This window comes from Bacidia gigantensis, assembly GCF_019456465.1.
Source record: "Bacidia gigantensis strain McMullin 20006 chromosome Unknown contig_180, whole genome shotgun sequence".
In the NCBI taxonomy this organism is placed as follows: Eukaryota; Fungi; Ascomycota; class Lecanoromycetes; order Lecanorales; family Ramalinaceae; genus Bacidia; species Bacidia gigantensis.
The window spans coordinates 1399276-1417602 of NW_025408596.1; the positions used below are offsets into that span (position 1 = coordinate 1399276).

Genomic DNA, 18327 nt, shown 5'->3' on the forward strand with positions numbered 1-18327 from the left:
CATGCTCGATTGGTCGCTGCTTGTGAAAGACAACACGTTACTAACAGGCTATACTTGCTTCATATATACAGAGAGTGGTCTGAAACGGCGCTCATGGCATCTCTTGCTGGTCTCATCCTTATACACTACAACTTTCCGATTTCTGGCTTTCCCACCGCCCCTCGGAATCCACAGGTAGCTTTTGACTGATTCAAGAGTCTCTCAGACTTTTTGTCTGAGAATTTCGTATTTTCGCTGGAATATGTGCCCATTAACGATCAGTGCAACCGGTACTAATGCAGCATAGCACAGGACTTATTTGAAGACGGCCGTGGTCCATTCTTTGGCAATGGAAGATCTTCTCGGGCACGTTATTAGCATATGTCATGACATATACTTAGGAGTGAAAGGGCTTGTACAATACAAGACATTATCGATAAGGAGGAACTTGCGCGGGATGTGGCCTCTTGTTTATGACTGTTCGAGCGTTGCCAAGTGATCGCGAACATGACGGCAGAGTATTGCAAGTAACACTATGCACATAAGGAGGGAGATCCGGATCCTCGTAAACTCCAGGAGCTTTGAAAACATAGGAATCTCCTTGATCACCATGAAAGTCGTCCTTCTCTCAACCTCTTGTTCCTGTTGGCGCGGACATCAAGAAGCATGCATGAAATTCAAGCGTGGTGGTAACCACAGTTGTGGAAATCAGCTCCCAGCCCGTGTGTCGCCAAGTTCAGATAGTGCTGAGCACAGCCTTCTTAATGTAAGGCGTCCAGCCTAGACAATGGTCACCATCTGGGTGCGAGAAGCGATGACGACGAGTTCCGGGTCAAGAACTTCCGCTTGGGATCTCGAGCCAGGCGGGCACGGATTACTGATGGTTTATCAAAGCCGTGTTGATATCAGATAGCGTCCGAAGGATCTTGAACTGTGGCATCCAAGACACGGCTCAAATCTGATAGTAAAGCAAACTTGACGTGCATGAAGTTCATTATCATTGGTCTTGGCTGAGCGCTAGGTGAGCCGGTGCCCCTGATCCATCAATAATAATGTGGTCACAAGGGTCCCCTCGGTCGCCCACGCGGCAGCCACGATTGCGGCACACACAGGAAGCGAACAACGGACGGCTGCTAAGTGGGTCATCTTCCCTGCAGCTTCACACGTGGAAATTCGAAGTTTGGTTGAGCTTAATCTCGGCGCAATCACGGTGTCGGCAGCGCTGCTAGACTCAGCTCGTCCAAGTTTAGGCGTAGTTGACAGCCGCTTGCTAGTCCAGCCGAGGGATCGAGGTCTGTGCGAGGTGCAAAATTTGTCACATTAATAATTATATGGTAGGGGAGGGGAATGCAATACCAAATGAGCCACCACGCAAGTAGCTATTTGCAAAGATTTGGGACTGGGCCGTCAGGGGAGGTTGAGTGATCGGATCGTGGAAGTGCAGCTTCCGACGCAGCGACGATTCAACGCCGGTGTCCGTCTGTGGTTCATCCTCGCAAATTGGCTCTAATTTCCCAGAGTCCATGTTGAGATACGTAAGTTGTGCAGCATGATTATTGTCTTTAAGTTATGATTTCCCGCATCCGACTCTGACATGCGGAAATTGACGTGACGACGATGCAGACGTCATTTCTCGTTCATTGTGCATGATATTTGGTTGATTAATCAGACACGAGGAGCTGGAGCTTACAGAACAACAGTATGAAAGAACCATATGGTCCCGATTGAGATGATTCGATTTTTCTGGCGAGTCATGTCCATGTTCTCGCCGGGTATCAAACCGTAGTGCTTATGTTGGCCAAGGGTCAGAAAAGCGGTCACCGTTAATCCTATCAGTTCCAAATCTTGCTACGCGTAAGACTTCCACGCGTCAATGGTTCGAAAGATGTTGCAGCTAGTATGTGGAGGACGGTTTTTTACTGCGCAACAGGGACAATGCGAACACGTACGAGTTCGCAGGACTCCAGAATTACCCTGACCTCAGTCAATGATGACTCGTCCGACATTCGATGGCTTCGTAGCGCCAAATGCTGGTAGGAGAAGACGACGACTCTGATGGAGCTACACAGTCGTTTGCTGGTCCTGTACAGATGCGTGCTGCAGTGCAAGGCAGTCTACTCAGCTGTAGGTATGTTGCATAAAGCAGTTCATTGCTATCCGCAGCAGGGACGATACTTGCTTCTCCAGCATACGACTAATGGTGGGCGAAGCCGCAGTCCGGACATTTAGGATGCGTAAACACCGAATGCATACGATATGTACAGACTGCAGCATGCATGGCGGCTGCATAATGCGCTCGCTGCACACGAGATGCAGCAAACGCACCGGTCGTCCCGGCAGAAGAAACTCCTCATTTATCTACTACCTTACTGTTATTGTTTCATGCGTGCAGGTGGAAGCGAACTGATATATCCGAGGAGGCTCTTTCGAATCTCCAAGACCATTCGGTAATTACCAAATTAGACTTTAAGGCTAAAGATAATCCTTCCTTAGCTTGTCAGCGTGCAGAGATTCTTGACCCCACGATCTCAGCCTGTCAGCGCAACAACAAATCCCGGTGTGGGTCCCTATCTGAAAGGCCTTCATTTATGCCACATGCGGTGAGCGGTCACCATCCTGTCGCCATGATTATTATTGTCCGTTGATCGGACATATAACTCATACATTCCGTACAATTCTGGAGTCTTGGTAGACTGGTCGACTTCCGACGCCGGCGCAGTTTCACATGGATCGAGCGGTTACCACATGACATCAAGGGCTTCGCCACGTTGTTCCACGTGCGCGCCTGAAATGTCTTGGATGCTCCTAAGGCTCCGGAACCAAGCACAGGTCTGAGGTCTCAGATAGGGCAGCCTCTACGTTCCATCCGCCACAGTCAGCGTCGCCAGTGCGAAACGACATGTCACGTTTGAATGTCCGACCTTCGACTCACCCTGCTGATGGTTGAGTGAATCACTGCGTAGGCTTCCAGTCAGACCCCAGTGAGCTAGGTGCTACTGAAGGCGCCCAGACAAGGGGGGGCATTGAAGTCATGGTCTTATTCGGACATTGCTGTGCGGGCTAAAGACTAAAGGACTGATTAGTGGCTGGGTTAGCTGGCCAAACCCTGCTTCCCATGTGGCGATCACTTTTCTGACATACCTTGAACAAGCACCGCCCAGGTTATACGGTTATTAGCCGTGCTGCCTGCTGATGGGTACAATAATTGCCCTGCCGCACAGATTCCATCACTCGGTAACGCAGAGCGTCTCAACGTCGCCGACCTGTAGACTGGCATGACTGTCATGGTACTGGCCATAATATCAGCCCAGTTGAGTAGCTGTTTGAGCTTTGCCGCCCACCACTCTGGCTTTCTAGGCTGTAATTGTACTCGTCGCGCTCTTAAAGCGTCCGTTTCCCATCGAAGAAAAGCGTCATCGCAATCGAACAGAATCCTCACCAGATCTAAACCCCACAGACCAGCAGGGGTATTCCTCTTTCCCACTCTCAGCACGCCTTCAGTCTCGCTCTTCGGTCTCTCCTCCCTTCTTTACAGTTTTACTTAGTGCTAGACTGGGTGCTGGCTCTTTTGTTCGGCTGTAGCGGCCAACCTGCGGACGAAATCCGCCCAATCCACTACCGACTCTCTCCTCCGACCTCTCCCCCAAATAATCTCTCCCCTTCGTCAGATCAAACGTAAAAGTCTACAAATTTCGTCAGATTTTGCCCCCCAACTCTAACCAGGGCCTCTACACACTATTGGCTTCCGTCCGACAATTGACTGACCGAAAACCCCCTTTTTATGACTACTAAGCACGCCTAAGTCGCTCTCAACTGCTCAAGTGCCCGCCTCTACTAAACTCTCGCCGTCCATCTTCCTACGGACGCTTCACACTTTCGCTCATACCCTGGGTGGGCCTGTTGCTTCTTTCAACTGCCTTACATGACGGGTGTGGCCTCTTTCCGTTAAATTCATTTCTTACCTCTACCCTTCAATCACTCTGTCCTCCCTCTCCCGCCTCTATCTACTACCCTTGCTTTAAGCGCCTAACGCTTTGTCAGACCACACAGAAAACGTCCCTCAGCCCATCGCTTCCTACGGCTCTACCTCTAGTCGCAATCCTCTCACGTCCTTCACCAACTCAGACAATACCCATACTACCTCAAACCACCAGGCACATCGTAACCGCCTGTCTATTGCTGCCCTTGCCCGTGATAAGACTCAGGCGGCACTTGCCTCGATCAGGCCCAAGACCTCTCAGCAATCATTACATTCCTCGTCGTCCTCGCAAGGCAGTGTCTCGAAGCCAGCCTCCAACTTCGCATTACCTGGTGACAGCAGTGCTCGGCACCAGAAGGGTTATTTTGGCTTCTCTACTACACGACCAGAGGTGCGGATTGATAAGAGTGGGGCAACCTCACCAGGACGTGCAGTAAGTCCTGGTGCAGACGGAGTCCCTCAGACGGTGGGCTATCCGAACCGTGCGCAGGATAAGCGTCAAGCTCGTGACAGGTCTTTGTCACCCACCAATCGTGACTTACCCTCACCGCCAGCAGAAAGCCCTCAGCAGATCGCTCAGAACAAGATGCATCAAACATCATCTAGACTCCTTCGAATGACGGAGGAGGAGAGACCATTCACTAGAGACTTCGAGGATCTCTTTTCCACACTAATGGTCAGCTTGCCTCTCACATCTCACCGTGTCCGTTTCGCCAAAGTCGATCATACATTCACATCAGAAGAGGCAATCAATAATCTTGGCTCTCTGAAATTCTCTCAGTCCAATCGCATGCCAGATCCTAAGGACCCATCGCGGATAGTCACGACCACTACCACTACAACCTTCTCAATGGCAAAAGAGATGGCACGATCAGTATGTCAAAGATTCATGGACGCTCGCTTTGTCGAACATGCAGACTCGAAAATTGTACCCATTTTTCCGCTCAAGAATGCTGTCTGGCAATTAACGCCTAAAGGCATGCATGTTCTGACCAGGTTTTGCCAACGCAATGGCATCAATCAAAGACACGTTCTCGACCTTTTGGACAGTCCGAGAAACGCAATGCAGCTGGTCATCCTGGAAAGAGACGGTACCACGGATAAGCTCTCCCATGACCGGGCGACCATCGATGTCATTTTCCGGCGGTTTGCCGGGCAAGATGGCCCGAACGTGAAAAACTCCACCTCTGCTTCGGACAACGATTCCCTGAGTGATTACTACAATGGCTTGGTTGGAGTCAAGCTTGCTAAGGAGCGCAAGATTCTCGACCGTGTTGTACCAAATACATTCACTGGCAAGGCAGGAGTTGACTGGCTCATGGATTGCTGTACAACAGTGGACAGAAGAGAGGTTTTTGAAATAGCTGAGCTATTCGTCACGAGTGGTCTCATTTGGGCGGTTGTGGAGGACAAGGTCTATGCTCATCAAAATCCGGGCGCGTCCAAATTCCAGCCCACGAAAAATGCTATCTACGGCTTCACTGACAAGGGTCAGCGTACTGCTGGTTGGTTGCCTAGAGAAGAGAGTCCAAGCAGTGAAGAGAGCAGGAAAGAGATGGCCAACGCCCGTAGAGACAAAACGGTCACGACGCGTGACTCAAACAACAATCGGCTTCATATCATCGTGAATGATCCAGCCCTTCGATTGCTGTTCCGCGAATATTTACGCGACACCCACTGCGAAGAAAATTTAGCCTTCTATATTGAGGTTCGGGAATTCACAAGAAGCTATGACTCTGCCGAAAGAGCCAAGGCTTTCACACGTTTGGACGCTATTCGAGAACAATTGGCCGCTGCATATGGTACGTCTATTAGGATGAAAGGTTACATGTCTGTGCTGATCTTTTACAGGACTTTACAATGCGTTCCTGGCTCCAGGCTCACCTTGCGAACTCAACATTGATCATAACTTGCGAAACAGTCTGGCTGGACGTATGACAAGGGCTGTTGGTGACGACGATTCATTGTTGAAGAGCTTGCAAGAGGTTGTGGCCCTTTTCAGAGAGGCTCAGACATCCGTTTTCAAATTGATGAGCAGCGTAAGCTTTTGCCCTAGAATTGATACTGAAGCAACGCACTAACTTGTCTCTCAGGACTCAGTCCCCAAATTCCTTAAAGAGCCGAAATACGCACCAGTGCTCGCCCAGCACAATTTTGATCATGCAGTCGAAAGAGCGAACCACATGACTGCTCAGGCCAATCAGACCGTCCTGCCTGAAAGATCAAGAAGCAAAGCTATCAGAGATCGAGATCATCGAACATAAGTCATGCGTCTCCTAACTGTCAGAGCACCTTGACTCTCTTAGACCACTGGGTGGCCTCTCCAACGCGTGCAATATGATAGGAAGACTTTTTGGACACACGATTGTCAAACCGAGCCGCACCGAAAGTATGCTTACGTCATAGCACCGGGTGGCTTGCAATCTGAACGCCGAATATGAAAGCTGCGCCTCTGCATTTGATGGCGATCATGTTTGGGCTTTGCATCTGGGGCATCCTCGGGCCACAACAATAACGGGCGGGAGTCGGAGCAGCGTGTTTCACGAATCCTTTCTCGACGGGGAAATTGCATGGAATAGCACGATATTTATGACAGATATTCGGGGGTGTGAGCAATGGCTTTACGTGTCGCAAATGGAGGTTCTTGGCTTATGAATCTGCAAGTAAAGGATTGGAAATGTGGGGGTTGTATATTGTTGATTGGATCGAACGTAGACCTCCATATGTCGAAATACCTCCTTAGAGGACTCGATCATTTCCAAATGTATGCAGATTGTCCTATGAACTCCCATGATTTTAGCTTCGCAATTGACATATGTGGAATCGCGCAGTTCATGTTTTACGTCGTAAGGATATGTGATGCGTGCCTAGTGGCGCGGAGAAATCGAGCGACGAGCCAGCGGGAACGCCCGTAGACCTGCCCTAAGGGCTGGGGCTTAGGGCAGGCACGAAGGGTTGAGAGCGCGCTAACTTGCGTATATTTCATCACAAGCGCTAACTAGTCGTGTATAACACATACTCGATGACGGCCAGACGTTACCGTGAGTCCCTCCTAATCATGTTCAACATATTGTTTGCAAGCCACTTGCTATTGGTTTTCTTGCCTTCGCGTTGCAAAAATTCGGGGCAGAGGGCGGGGAACGGACAGGGAACGAATGAGCCGCTGACGCCCGACTGAAATCTCGTTGACTCTCGCGGCCTGGTGAGAGAAGGACGCATGTTGGCATTCACAGGCAATTGTACATGAAACTACGCATCCGTGGGATATTGTTCGTTCTGATATGCAAATGAGATGCGAATCTCTGGCTTGAAGTGAGAAAGTACTTGAATGAAAGTATGCTGGATGGTAGGTTTCTTTCAAACCGCAACTCAGAGGCTCGGAGATTTGATTGCGTGTTCATTTCAACTGCAGAATGCTATGAAAGAGGACTGTCGAGAATGCATGCGATATCACGCAGGCGTCGTATCCCTGTCCATTGATGATACATTTGTCGTGCCCGTCTTGAATGGTGGATGATGGATGGTGACCAGTCCAAGGTGACTATGATAGTCAAGGTCGTTTCCAAAGCATTCGGCGGTGCAATCGACCAATCGCTTACTCGATTGCTCGTATGACTCTCTCGATCCCTCTGATTACTTTCGTAATAATTGTATCCTCATGAGGAGGATGTCTCTTCCTTGGCTTCGTTTCTGGTCTTGATATAGTCTTGAACCCCACTTCCTTCTTTGGTCTACAGCAAGAGGGTCGAAGGTGAAAGCAGCTCGATGCTGGCTTCTTTATGAAATATCCGCCCTTTAAAGTATGGCCGATGTTTAGCCGTTGAAGGGCTTGCCAAGATTCAATATGGTTTTTATGATGGCACTCGAATCTCTGGCTGTAGCATTTGATCCACTTCTTTTTGTCGTCCTCTAACCTTTGAAGTCTCTTTTTGAGGAAGTAGTATTTATCATATGTGTGACTATCATCGGAAGATTTTCGTCCGAAAATAAAGTCGAGTACGGTGATTGGGAGACAGGAGCGACGTAGATGCTTGTCCATAAATTCCTCTTCACTTCCCTTCTCTGCGTAGTAATATTTAAGATACTCCACGTGCAGCCTAGGCAATTCCAGATCACGCCTGACGGATGTCATCCGCTTGTCATAATGCTTGATGATGTTCCTGATGTTGTTCCATTGAACGCGTCCACATCGCCTGTAGGACATGTCTGGGCATCTGCAGATTTCCACATGGCAAGGTGGGTTAGTCTTCTGCTGTACGTACGTTGGATGAGACATCTGCACGTATTTTGCATTCTGCAAGGATATGCAAGGCTAGTAACGCAGATCCTCCTTCGTTTCTTCGTTGGGGAACAGGACCTAAACTTCTTGGAGAATGAAATATTCAAACATGGGCAGTATTTGTTTTGCATGAGTAAAAAGAAAAGCCATACTTACAAGGCCAGTTTATTGGCACTGCTAAGTATAAATACCGAGTACTGGACTGCATGGCGTCACAAGCTCAAATCCTCAGCCGTTACAAGAGCTCTTACTTGAGTAGACATACCCTCATGCTATCCGCTACTTGCATGCATGCATATCTCGTTGAAAGACCATCCAAAGATTCGCTTTCAGCGGCGTAAAATCCAACATTGGCCAACATTCCACCTTTTCGTTCGCCGGCATTGAAAGTGCAACAGTGGACACGAGAGAACACATGCTAAGACAGCCTGATAGGTTCTCGAATTTGAGTGTTTCGTGTAGAACTTTATCAGGGACAGTATAGCCAGCCTCAAATCTTTCCGGGTGCTGGCAGTCTCATGCTTTCGCTATTTGCAATGAATGACGTCCTCATGGAAAGCAAGAGATCTCCGATTACTGATGAGCTCAGAGATCGTCGAGATTCGAAGCTTGAAGGGTTTGCATCGGTACTGTTGGCCAATCCAGATTGTGAAGACGTATCCGAGCGAAAGCGATGAGATGAAAGCCATGCAGGCACCACCAGAAAGTTCTCCGATGCAGTACGATAGTGTGTTGATTCACGCAAGTTGCCAGCATCCTCGAGATGTCACTGGCCCGATGCGAATCCTTGTTTCCAATGAGGTTGCGACAGCTGCTTCATTCGTCCTTAGGATGTCAGCTTTTGCCAAGAGACAGAGGCTTTATCTCTCGTGCTTGATGCACCTGTTGGTTAAAGTGCGTCAAGTCTCTAGAACGCTTTATCATTTGCTCGGTCGAATGGCTCCTTTCATCGTGAGCAGGCTGCTTTGTGGTCGTACAACAATCCCCGCCTCACAGATCAAGATGAGTTGGTTCAGAATTATTTTGGTACAATTTCGTCTTGCTATTTGATAGCTTGTTTCGAATTTTTTTTGTCTTCATCTACTGCTCCAACCTTGCCTCGGCCTTCTCGCGTATGGTCTGCAGACAGACCTTTGCCAAGATCCAGCAGCTTTGAACGGTACTATCATCTTTGCCAGTGTCGGCGAGATAGTATGACTAGGCAAATCACGCAAAACAGTCTATTTTATTCGCTGCCTCATTCGTAGTGTCTTTGAATAGGAAGGCTTTAACGCCTCCCTCTCTCCGACTTCTTAGCATGACAGTAGCCATCATTCCTAGTGCAATCCCATAAGATTTACAGGGCGTGGGTACCTTGACAATCATTACTGTATTGCTAACGTTATCTTTGCAAGTCAACAAGATAGGAAGAAAGCTTAATGGCTGGCAATCGTTCTATGGTAATTTCTTCGAGCAAACTACAGGGAACTTTAACATACGGCGCTAGTAGAAATTTACACTGTAAAATAAATGTTTACTATGCTTTGCCGTTTGGATCTCACCAGCTTGTCCATGTATAAAGCGGGGAACGAATTATGATCAGGCGCTCTACGGCTTACGTCCAATTACCTCTACATTATTATTATCATTATTAGTGACTCATGACATCTCAGAACAAAACGAACTTGCTGAGACGTTGGCCCCTCCTTATCCTCCTCCTCGCTCTCTTCTCCGGGATCGTCTTCGTTCTGGCTCATCCTCTACGCTTAACACATCGTCTTTCTGCAGTTGTAAACCATCTCAGGCCTATCGGCTCACAACTTCGTCCCACGACACCAACATCAAGCTCCAGGCCTCTCACGACCTCTACAATGGCCCCACAGGTCTACAAAAAGCCTCCACAGGCCCCTCCGCTATTCACTGGTACTGCTGAATCCGTTCTCAAGGACATGAAAGACATTATACATAACAGTAGAAAGCAGCTCGATCGATGGGCCAATGAAATTAACGAGGAGGATGCGACGTTTGAGAATATTATGAGAGACGGCTCATTGCAGGATAACGAAGATAGCCTGACAATGGAAATTCTGCTTTTCTATCAGGCCGTATCGGAAGATCAAAGTCTAAGAGATGCTTCGACTGAGGCTCAAAAGATCCATAATGACTTCCAGGTCGAGGCCACCATGCGTGAAGATATATTTCGTTTGATAAGAGCCGTATACGAGAAGAAAGAACAACTTGATCCTGAGGATACGAAGCTGATAGAAGAGTCATACAAGGGCTACATTAGACAAGGGATGGGCCTCCCGGCTGGGGCAAAACGGGATCGTTTCAAGGAAATCCAACTAAAGCTTGGGAATCTGACAACAGACTTTGACAGAAATCTGGCGGAGGAGAAAGGGGGTGTATGGTTTACACCCGAAGAGCTGAAAGGCGTTCCGCAAGACGTAGTCGGATCCTGGGACAAGGGAACCGGCGAGAATGAAGGAAAGCTTAAGATGGACTTTGCATACCCAAGTTATTTCCCAACCGTCAAGTATGCCCAAAACGCAGAGACGCGTCACCGAGCATATGTTGGTAACAGCAACAAGATGCCGAACAATGAGGGTATCTTTCTGCAGGTCGTTTCACTTCGAGATGAAGCTGCAAGATTATTAGGATATCCCAATCACGCTACCCTGAAGATCGAGAATAAGATGGCAAAGAAACCGAAGATCGTCAATGACTTTCTTGGAGACTTGAGGGGAAAGCTTACAGAAGGGGGCGCATCGGAGAAGGAAGCTCTCATGAAAATGAAAAAGAGCGATGTTGAATCCAAGGGCAAGGCTTTTGATGACCATTACTTCCTCTGGGATCATCCATACTACAACCGCATCATGCTCGAAAAAGACTACTCTGTGGACCACGAACAATTGTCAGAGTACTTTCCCTTGAGCACCTGCTTGCCAAAAATGCTTCAAATTTTCGAAAAACTGCTTGGTCTGGCCTTCGTTGAAGTCGTTGGCAAGGAAAGGGACGAACTTTCCCCAGATGGCAATGGCGATCATATTCTCTGGCATAAAGATTGTCACCTCTTCAGCGTGTGGGATAGCGAAGATCAAGGTAGTGGCTTTGTTGGATATTTATATCTTGATCTCCACCCTCGACCCGACAAATACAAGCATGCCGCAAACTTCAACCTTCAGCCCGGCTTCATTGGCCGAGACGGCCAGAGGCGTTATCCCGCGACTGCCCTCGTCTGCAATTTCACTCCATCAACTAAAACCAAGCCCAGCTTACTTAAGCATGATGAGGTTGTCACACTGTTTCATGAGCTCGGTCACGGTATCCATGACCTTGTCGGCCGTACTAAGTGGTCCCGCTTTCATGGCACAAATGTCGTGCGCGACTTTGTTGAAGCACCATCGCAAATGCTGGAAAATTGGTGCTGGACGCCGGGGCAGCTCAAGTACCTCAGTCATCATTACAGCTACATTTCCCCAGAATACAAACAAGCATGGAAAGAAAGTGCGGGAAAGGACGCAGAGCAACCTGAGGAAACATTACCAGACGACCTGGTCGACAAATTGGTAAAAAGTAAGCATGTCAACGATGCGCTTTTCAATCTTCGACAATTGCATTTTGGGATCTTTGACATGACAATCTATCAGCCGGAAAGCCATATTCAGGTCGAGCAGTGGAAGTATGCGGAGCTGTATAATAAGCTGGGATGGGAAATTCAGCATATAGATTCGCCGGCCCAGCTAGGCGAGGGTTGGGATTGGGGCCACGGTCACACTACTTTCGCCCACATAATCTCTGGCTATGACGCTGGATACTATGGGTACTTGTACAGTCAAGTCTACAGCGCGGATATGTTCCATAGTGTGTTTGCGAAGGATCCAATGAATCCAGAGGAGGGCAGGAGATATAGGCGGACTGTGCTGGAGAAGGGCGGGAGTCGGGATGCGGTGGACTTGTTAAGGGATTTCTTGGGTAGGGAGCCGAGTACTGAAGCTTTTTACAAAGAATTGGGGTTGCAATGACCCACGAACCGTGAGTTTTGAGATGGATGGATGGAATCATAGAGCTGGAATGCGAGATTCACATTTGTCGTGGCTACGTAGATAGCTCGTTGGTGACGGAGAGGCTAGATGAGACATGAGTGATGAGCTGATCAGATGAGATGTAGCTGTAAAATGGCAATAATTGAATTGTTGGTTGACAAGTATGTACAGCTGCAAAGTTGTTTGTGCGTCTCACTGGAACGCACGGCATCTGTAAAAAACGAATATGATACGTGAGTCCCAAAGAGGGAATCACTAGCGGCAAACGCGGCTCGCTGTATTTACTGTGCACATTTCCAACACCTTGGTCTATGTGAACAAAGCAATGAGCTCTTATTTCTTGGCTCGGGCGACAATTTTGCTGCTTCCACTACTCTGCGCGTCGTATTGGCATGCTTTGGTCAGAAGGGAGGTGCCAGAGGCTTATTTGGTAGGCTTTTTCGCTCTAGCTCCTGCAATTTAACGTACAAAATGCCATGATCTTATCGCATAGGTTCTCCCTTTACCAAACGTTGACAGGATGACTGATTGAAAGCACTGGCCAATCTATATTTTCTGGACGAGATATTTGAATTATGTTCATCTACCTCAGGTTCACGATATCCATTTCTGCTTCGTCCCACGTGTACAGAGTCGATTTTCGGGGCGTTAGGCCCAAATATGAGGCGAAGCCACCTTGACTTTTGCTTTGATGATCCAACAAACGTGTGGCTAATTTATACTCCAGGATGAAGTGTTCCATATTCGCCAAGCCCAAGCCTACCAAAACGGCCAGTGGCAAATCTGGGATGACAAAATCACGACCCCTCCAGGGCTTTACTTAGTCTCATATATCTTCACGAATATCTGCAATATCATACGCCCCTTGAGTTGGCTCACTGGGCGGGACCAAGATCTACGAATTATAAATTTAATCGGAGCGATTAGTATCGAGGAAGTACTTCGTCTATGCTACAGTGAACGAGAGAACAAGCGGGAAAAGATCGACTTTCATCTTGCGCATACTATCGCTAATATCGCTCTCTTTCCACCGTTGTTCTTCTTATATGGCTTGTATTATACGGACGTGCTTTCGGTCTGTTCCGTGCTTGTGGCTTGGTACTTTCATCTCCGAGGAAGCAGATGGTTTCTCCTCGCTGGTCTAGCAAGTCTGTGGTTCCGACAGACGAACGTATTTTGGGTCGGACTGTACTTTGGTGTGATGAAGATAGATCAGCTTGTCGGTCTAAGTGTTAAGCGATTGACAATTATCGATGCATCCGAGCGCACTTGGTTTGATGGAGTACTTTATGATATGACCGTTACTGATGCCTACTTTGAAGGTTGTTACAATTCGCCAGAACTCGTAAACTATGCTGAAAGAACTCAGATTACATCAAGACAGCCGTAGCTTATCCTCTTACAGTCCTACAGACTTTACCGTCCCTGAGATTATCCAAATTCATCACTGGATTAAGGCCCTACATCACCATCGTAGCTGCTTTCCTTGGATTTGTCTTGTGGAATGGGGGAGTCGTTTTAGGTGAGTACTCCATTGACAACATCACAAATCTAATAATCAAAGGCGATAAGAGAAATCATGTGGCTACGATCCACGCCGCTCAAATGCTCTATATCTGGCCGTACATAACGTTTTTCTCGCTGCCGCTCTTGGCTCCATATCTTCTTAACGTGGCAATACCTTCACGTTTCCTACCCATATTCTTACGGAAGGATATTCAAAAGCCTCGCCTTACGGTAGCAGTACTGACAATCATTGCGATGGCGGTCGTCGTGCGCTACAACACTATCGTCCATCCATTCACTCTTGCTGACAACCGACATTACGTGTTCTACGTCTTTCGACTGCTGTTGAGATACCCCGCCATTAAATACATAGCTGTACCTGTGTACTTTATCTGTGCTTGGGCCACTTTCACTGCGCTCGGTCACAAGACTTCTAGCAGAGCTGCAGGCCGAAACAAAAACGCAAAGTCTAAAGAGTCTCTTACGCACACCGGCGATCTCGCAGTCTTATGGGTCCTGATCTGGCTTGCGACTACAACGCTCAATCTATGCACCGCTCCTTTAGTTGAGCCTAGGTATTGCATTCTGCCTTGGACGTTTTGGCGACTGCACATTCAAGTTGGCGATCCGGCAAGGCAGGTCAATGAGAAAGACAAGAAAGCCACGAGAGCAAGAAATCTCATGCAAATCCACCCTCAGCTGGCATTGGAAACGCTTTGGTTCATCTGCATCAATGGCTTTACAGGATACTTGTTTCTATTTCGTGGCTTCGAGTGGGGTCACGAGCCTGGTAAGGTACAGAGATTCATGTGGTAGTCATTTTGGACGTTGCGATTAAGATCGCTCACTTAAGAGTCCCTGGTAAGCCTGGTTCACAAATACCTGCCTCAAGCGCTTCAAGCCTTTAAATCGGCAAGAAGCTCACGTTGGCCTCGCTCTGTGGTCGCAAGCTCACCCCATACGACGTTGTTGCCCTTGATTTCGCAGCTTTTGTCACTCCCAGATCTCTTTGGCATCTCACCATCAACGACCGGGTATCAGCCACCTCATTCTTCTTCCGCCTTCTCTCATGAATAACATCAACCCTCGCCTTCTCTAACTCAATAATCCTTCGTCCATTCTCGGCAATAGCAGCTTGGTGCGCCAATACCACATCGTCCGCCTCAAAGATTCTCCGTCTACTCTCAGCTATCGCAGCAGAGCTAGCTCGTTCTATTGTCTGATAGGTCTCTTGCATCGAAAACGCAGTACCAAGCTCCGTCCTCGCCGCTGTTTTGTTCCGACTTGCTTCAGCCTCTTTAATATAATTTTTGTTTTCTGCTATGGCACCTTGGTGTGCAGAGATTACGCTTCGAGCCTCGAGAATACGATGTCTATGCTCTTTGATGGCGATATGATGAGCCACGAGGCTATCTTGGACTTCAGCTACGTGGCGATCTTTCTTGGCGACGGAGAGAATCATGGCGTCTAGGGCGGTCGAGAGCTCTTCAATAATCGGGGTGTGGCTACCATCGTCGAGTCGGAAACTTCTTGGTCCAACGTCATTTTTGGAGACAGCGGCTGCTTCGATCGTGGACTTCGCCGCTGTTAGCCTTTCACGGGATATTGCAGCAAAAGGGCGAGTGGAGAACACACCAAGTCATCAAAGTCCTCACGTGCGTCTATTCGAGGCGAACACGGTATACTGTCGCCGTCACTGTACTCTTTTGAGGCTCGGGCATTGATCGTCAGTCTTCTGGCATTTAGAGCTTCTATATATGAAGGTGGCTAGAGAGTCAGCAACCAAAGGGAAATCATTTCTTGACGGAAATTCCATTTGAACATACAGGGTCTCCATGGTCGATCTCCTGGCAATCCATAGGTGCAGCAAAGATGGCCAAGGCAAAAGCAAAGTAAGATCAAGTCGGCTAGCTAGGTTCAGAAATGACTTGTCGTCGTGATCAAAAGATTGCGACACGTGCCAAAAGTCTAATGCAGCATGACAAATTGCCTCGTTTGGCCTGTAATTTTCCTTTCATTGAGGTGCGAGAGGCAAAGCTGAACGAAAGCGGCCACCTCAGCTTTGTTCACAACTCGCCAGCACTCCACTTTTCTTGTTCCGCGACTCTGGTGGCGACAGTATTCGATATGCTTTGTCACCTTTCATTTCAGCGCTGATTTTCTGCATGCTCCGTCCGTGATTTTGGTTTGTGAGTCAGCTCGCACACCAACGCAAGGCTGCAGTTTATTGGTTTCAGATTGTGGTAACAAAAAAACTCAGGTTTTAGTGTCCCACTTCTTACGTGTTGAAAAATACAATCAAGACAGCAAGTTTGGAATATGGAATTCATACATCGTGTTGTTAGGCCATTAAGGTATTTTTACTTGTGAAGGAAATTTCTCATCCTGAGGGACTTTGCTACCTCCAGACAATCCCAGGGCCCTTTCTTGAAAGGACGGTTACAAGCATCTAATTGATAGTAGCCATATGGTTCATCTCCTTGTTTTTTTGGTGATCTTTGCCTTGATGCAATGGCCCGCTGTGTGCCAGAGTCTCAAGAAGACTAAGTTTGGCCGAAAATTTTCTATCTGTAAAACAAAAGTCGTCAATCCTTACATTCAAGGGTATGTGTATACACAAGAACAACCACGAGCTGGCCGATCCTTTAACCTCTACGTGAAATGTGTAATGCCTCCCGAGTACGAAGTTCACTCAGCTGTTTGTCAATACAAACATCTACCATTTTGCTGATGATGCTTACCAAAGTTTGAGGCTGGCTCATGATGTTCATTGCCATCAACATAAGCAATCATGTCCTTTGACCTAATGTATCGAAGGCACTAGAACACAGCTCCAATCAATGTTTCTCCAAGAAGCACCTCTATAAATATTGGCCCCTTCCTAAATTGAATAAGTTGCCTCACTCAATCATACCTCTATAACGCAGCCACTCATTCATGACAACCTTGCATCGCCCATAGTATATTACGTTATGGCAATTTTGAACGAGATCGAAGTCTCTATTCAAGTCAACGGCGTCGATCTACAAGAATATGAGGACCCACATGGTAGCATCACAAAACACAATGAGATCTCACGCTACGTAGGGTCAATCTCTGGGGCATTGTTCACTATCAAACACGGAGTATCCAAGACTTTTGACATGACAACAAATTGCCTAAGCTTCGAATTCTTACTTGACGGGGACATGAGGCGTAACATAACATTGACCAAAGAGCAATTTGATAATTACAAGAGTGATTCGTATTCCTCCATAATAGGAATTCCAATCCACGACAAGAATGGTTCGAGATTACAGCACTTCGAATTTGGCAAAATCAATATCGGTGAGAAAGCTCGACCACATTGCAAGCATTTGTTAATTGAGTTGGAAATTAGTTGAACCTGCAGACGATGAGCTCCTTGATACACCCGATAATCAGCGACTCAGTGAAATGGGTACTATTTGCTGCAAGGTTTACCGCAAACAGATCACACAGAAACATTCGATTTCATCATATTCAAAGATTATTGGCAGCGACTGTCCACCTACCGAAGAGCTTCAAATGACGAAGGAGGCACTCGAGGGCCATAATTTGACCCATACCATTTTGTCAGTCTGCACCACCTGGTCCGCATCATATTAGCTTACCAAGTCCCAGAGTTAAGGAAGAGATCAAGATCGAACAGTCCAGACACATTGAGGCAGAGAAGGTGGAACTCGAACCAATTGCCGTTTTCACCTTCAAGTACCGTTCGAAAGGTATGTACGAAGGCTTCAACTCAGTGGCCGTATATTGATATCGTATTTTCCCAGAGGCCCTCCAAACCCTGCAGATTCTTCCGCAAGCACCATCAAATTTACCTGACGAGTCGAACGATGACGTAGTGGAAACGACAAAGACCGAATTCGAGAGCAAGAAAGGAGGAAGGGTGCAGTCGCCATTATTGTACCGTAGAAGCCGACTAACGTGAGACGTAGATGAAGGAGGAAGACCTTTAGCGAGTCTCTAGCGTTGAGAAAGACAAGGGGTTCAAGGAGACATCTGACGGTTCAGAATCTAGACTAGGAATGGGACCACACTGAAAGGAAGGAGGTCACATTTAAATTGACAATTAGGTCGAGTGCTGTTGAGTTCGCGACGAATCATAAGGCTTGGATATGCTTTCTGAATTTTGGAGCCCGGAGATGGGTTTGGAATGACGTACTTAGTACTGAAGATCAAGAGCATTTGGTATTGAGATAGACTGTCTTTCATTTGAATTGGGTCCCTGGACAAGAAGTAGAATTTGTCAAACATTTGGAGATTGTTGCCCACCGACTGTTTCTAGCACCGTGGATTTAGTTCATAACGGAAGACTACCTGACCAGAACCTAGTACTTACTAGGTGTCTCAAAGGTGTGGAAATAATTACCATAGAATTGAGATAAATGTTGTAGCTGGCCGTCAGTATGTTGCAATATGACACCCAAATTGGGTTTGAATAGCGGAGTTAACGTTCTTATCGTTGGTACTTCCTCAGAAAGATCTAGAGTGTTGTTCCTAAGAGATTGCTAAGCCTAGAAGAAATAAATACG

At 47.5% G+C, this 18327-nt stretch overlaps 5 protein-coding genes across 5 annotated transcripts; 3 read left to right on the forward strand and 2 right to left on the reverse strand.

Annotated features, from left to right (window-relative positions):
• Nucleotides 1-3901: 3901 nt before the first annotated feature.
• KY384_003342 (uncharacterized protein) lies at nucleotides 3902-6222 on the forward strand (the record flags this gene model as incomplete). Its single annotated transcript, XM_044811860.1, has 4 exons — nucleotides 3902-3908; nucleotides 4021-5760; nucleotides 5810-5997; nucleotides 6052-6222. The coding sequence occupies 4 exons, from the start codon at nucleotides 3902-3904 to the stop codon at nucleotides 6220-6222; spliced, it is 2106 nt and encodes a 701-aa protein (XP_044670993.1).
• A 1331-nt stretch (nucleotides 6223-7553) lies between these two features.
• KY384_003343 (uncharacterized protein) lies at nucleotides 7554-8162 on the reverse strand (the record flags this gene model as incomplete). The annotated part of the gene is made up of 1 exon (XM_044811861.1): nucleotides 7554-8162. The coding sequence occupies one exon, from the start codon at nucleotides 8160-8162 to the stop codon at nucleotides 7554-7556; it is 609 nt and encodes a 202-aa protein (XP_044670994.1).
• A 1925-nt stretch (nucleotides 8163-10087) lies between these two features.
• On the forward strand, nucleotides 10088-12360 carry KY384_003344 (uncharacterized protein; the record flags this gene model as incomplete). The annotated part of the gene is made up of 2 exons (XM_044811862.1): nucleotides 10088-12231; nucleotides 12264-12360. 2 exons carry the CDS (start codon nucleotides 10088-10090, stop codon nucleotides 12358-12360), a joined length of 2241 nt encoding a protein of 746 aa, XP_044670995.1.
• Nucleotides 12361-14672: 2312 nt separating this feature from the next.
• On the reverse strand, nucleotides 14673-15627 carry KY384_003345 (uncharacterized protein; the record flags this gene model as incomplete). The annotated part of the gene is made up of 2 exons (XM_044811863.1): nucleotides 14673-15344; nucleotides 15595-15627. 2 exons carry the CDS (start codon nucleotides 15625-15627, stop codon nucleotides 14673-14675), a joined length of 705 nt encoding a protein of 234 aa, XP_044670996.1.
• A 1113-nt stretch (nucleotides 15628-16740) lies between these two features.
• KY384_003346 (uncharacterized protein) lies at nucleotides 16741-17723 on the forward strand (the record flags this gene model as incomplete). Its single annotated transcript, XM_044811864.1, has 4 exons — nucleotides 16741-17095; nucleotides 17148-17224; nucleotides 17367-17511; nucleotides 17566-17723. 4 exons carry the CDS (start codon nucleotides 16741-16743, stop codon nucleotides 17721-17723), a joined length of 735 nt encoding a protein of 244 aa, XP_044670997.1.
• Between the last annotated feature and the right edge of the window lie 604 nt (nucleotides 17724-18327).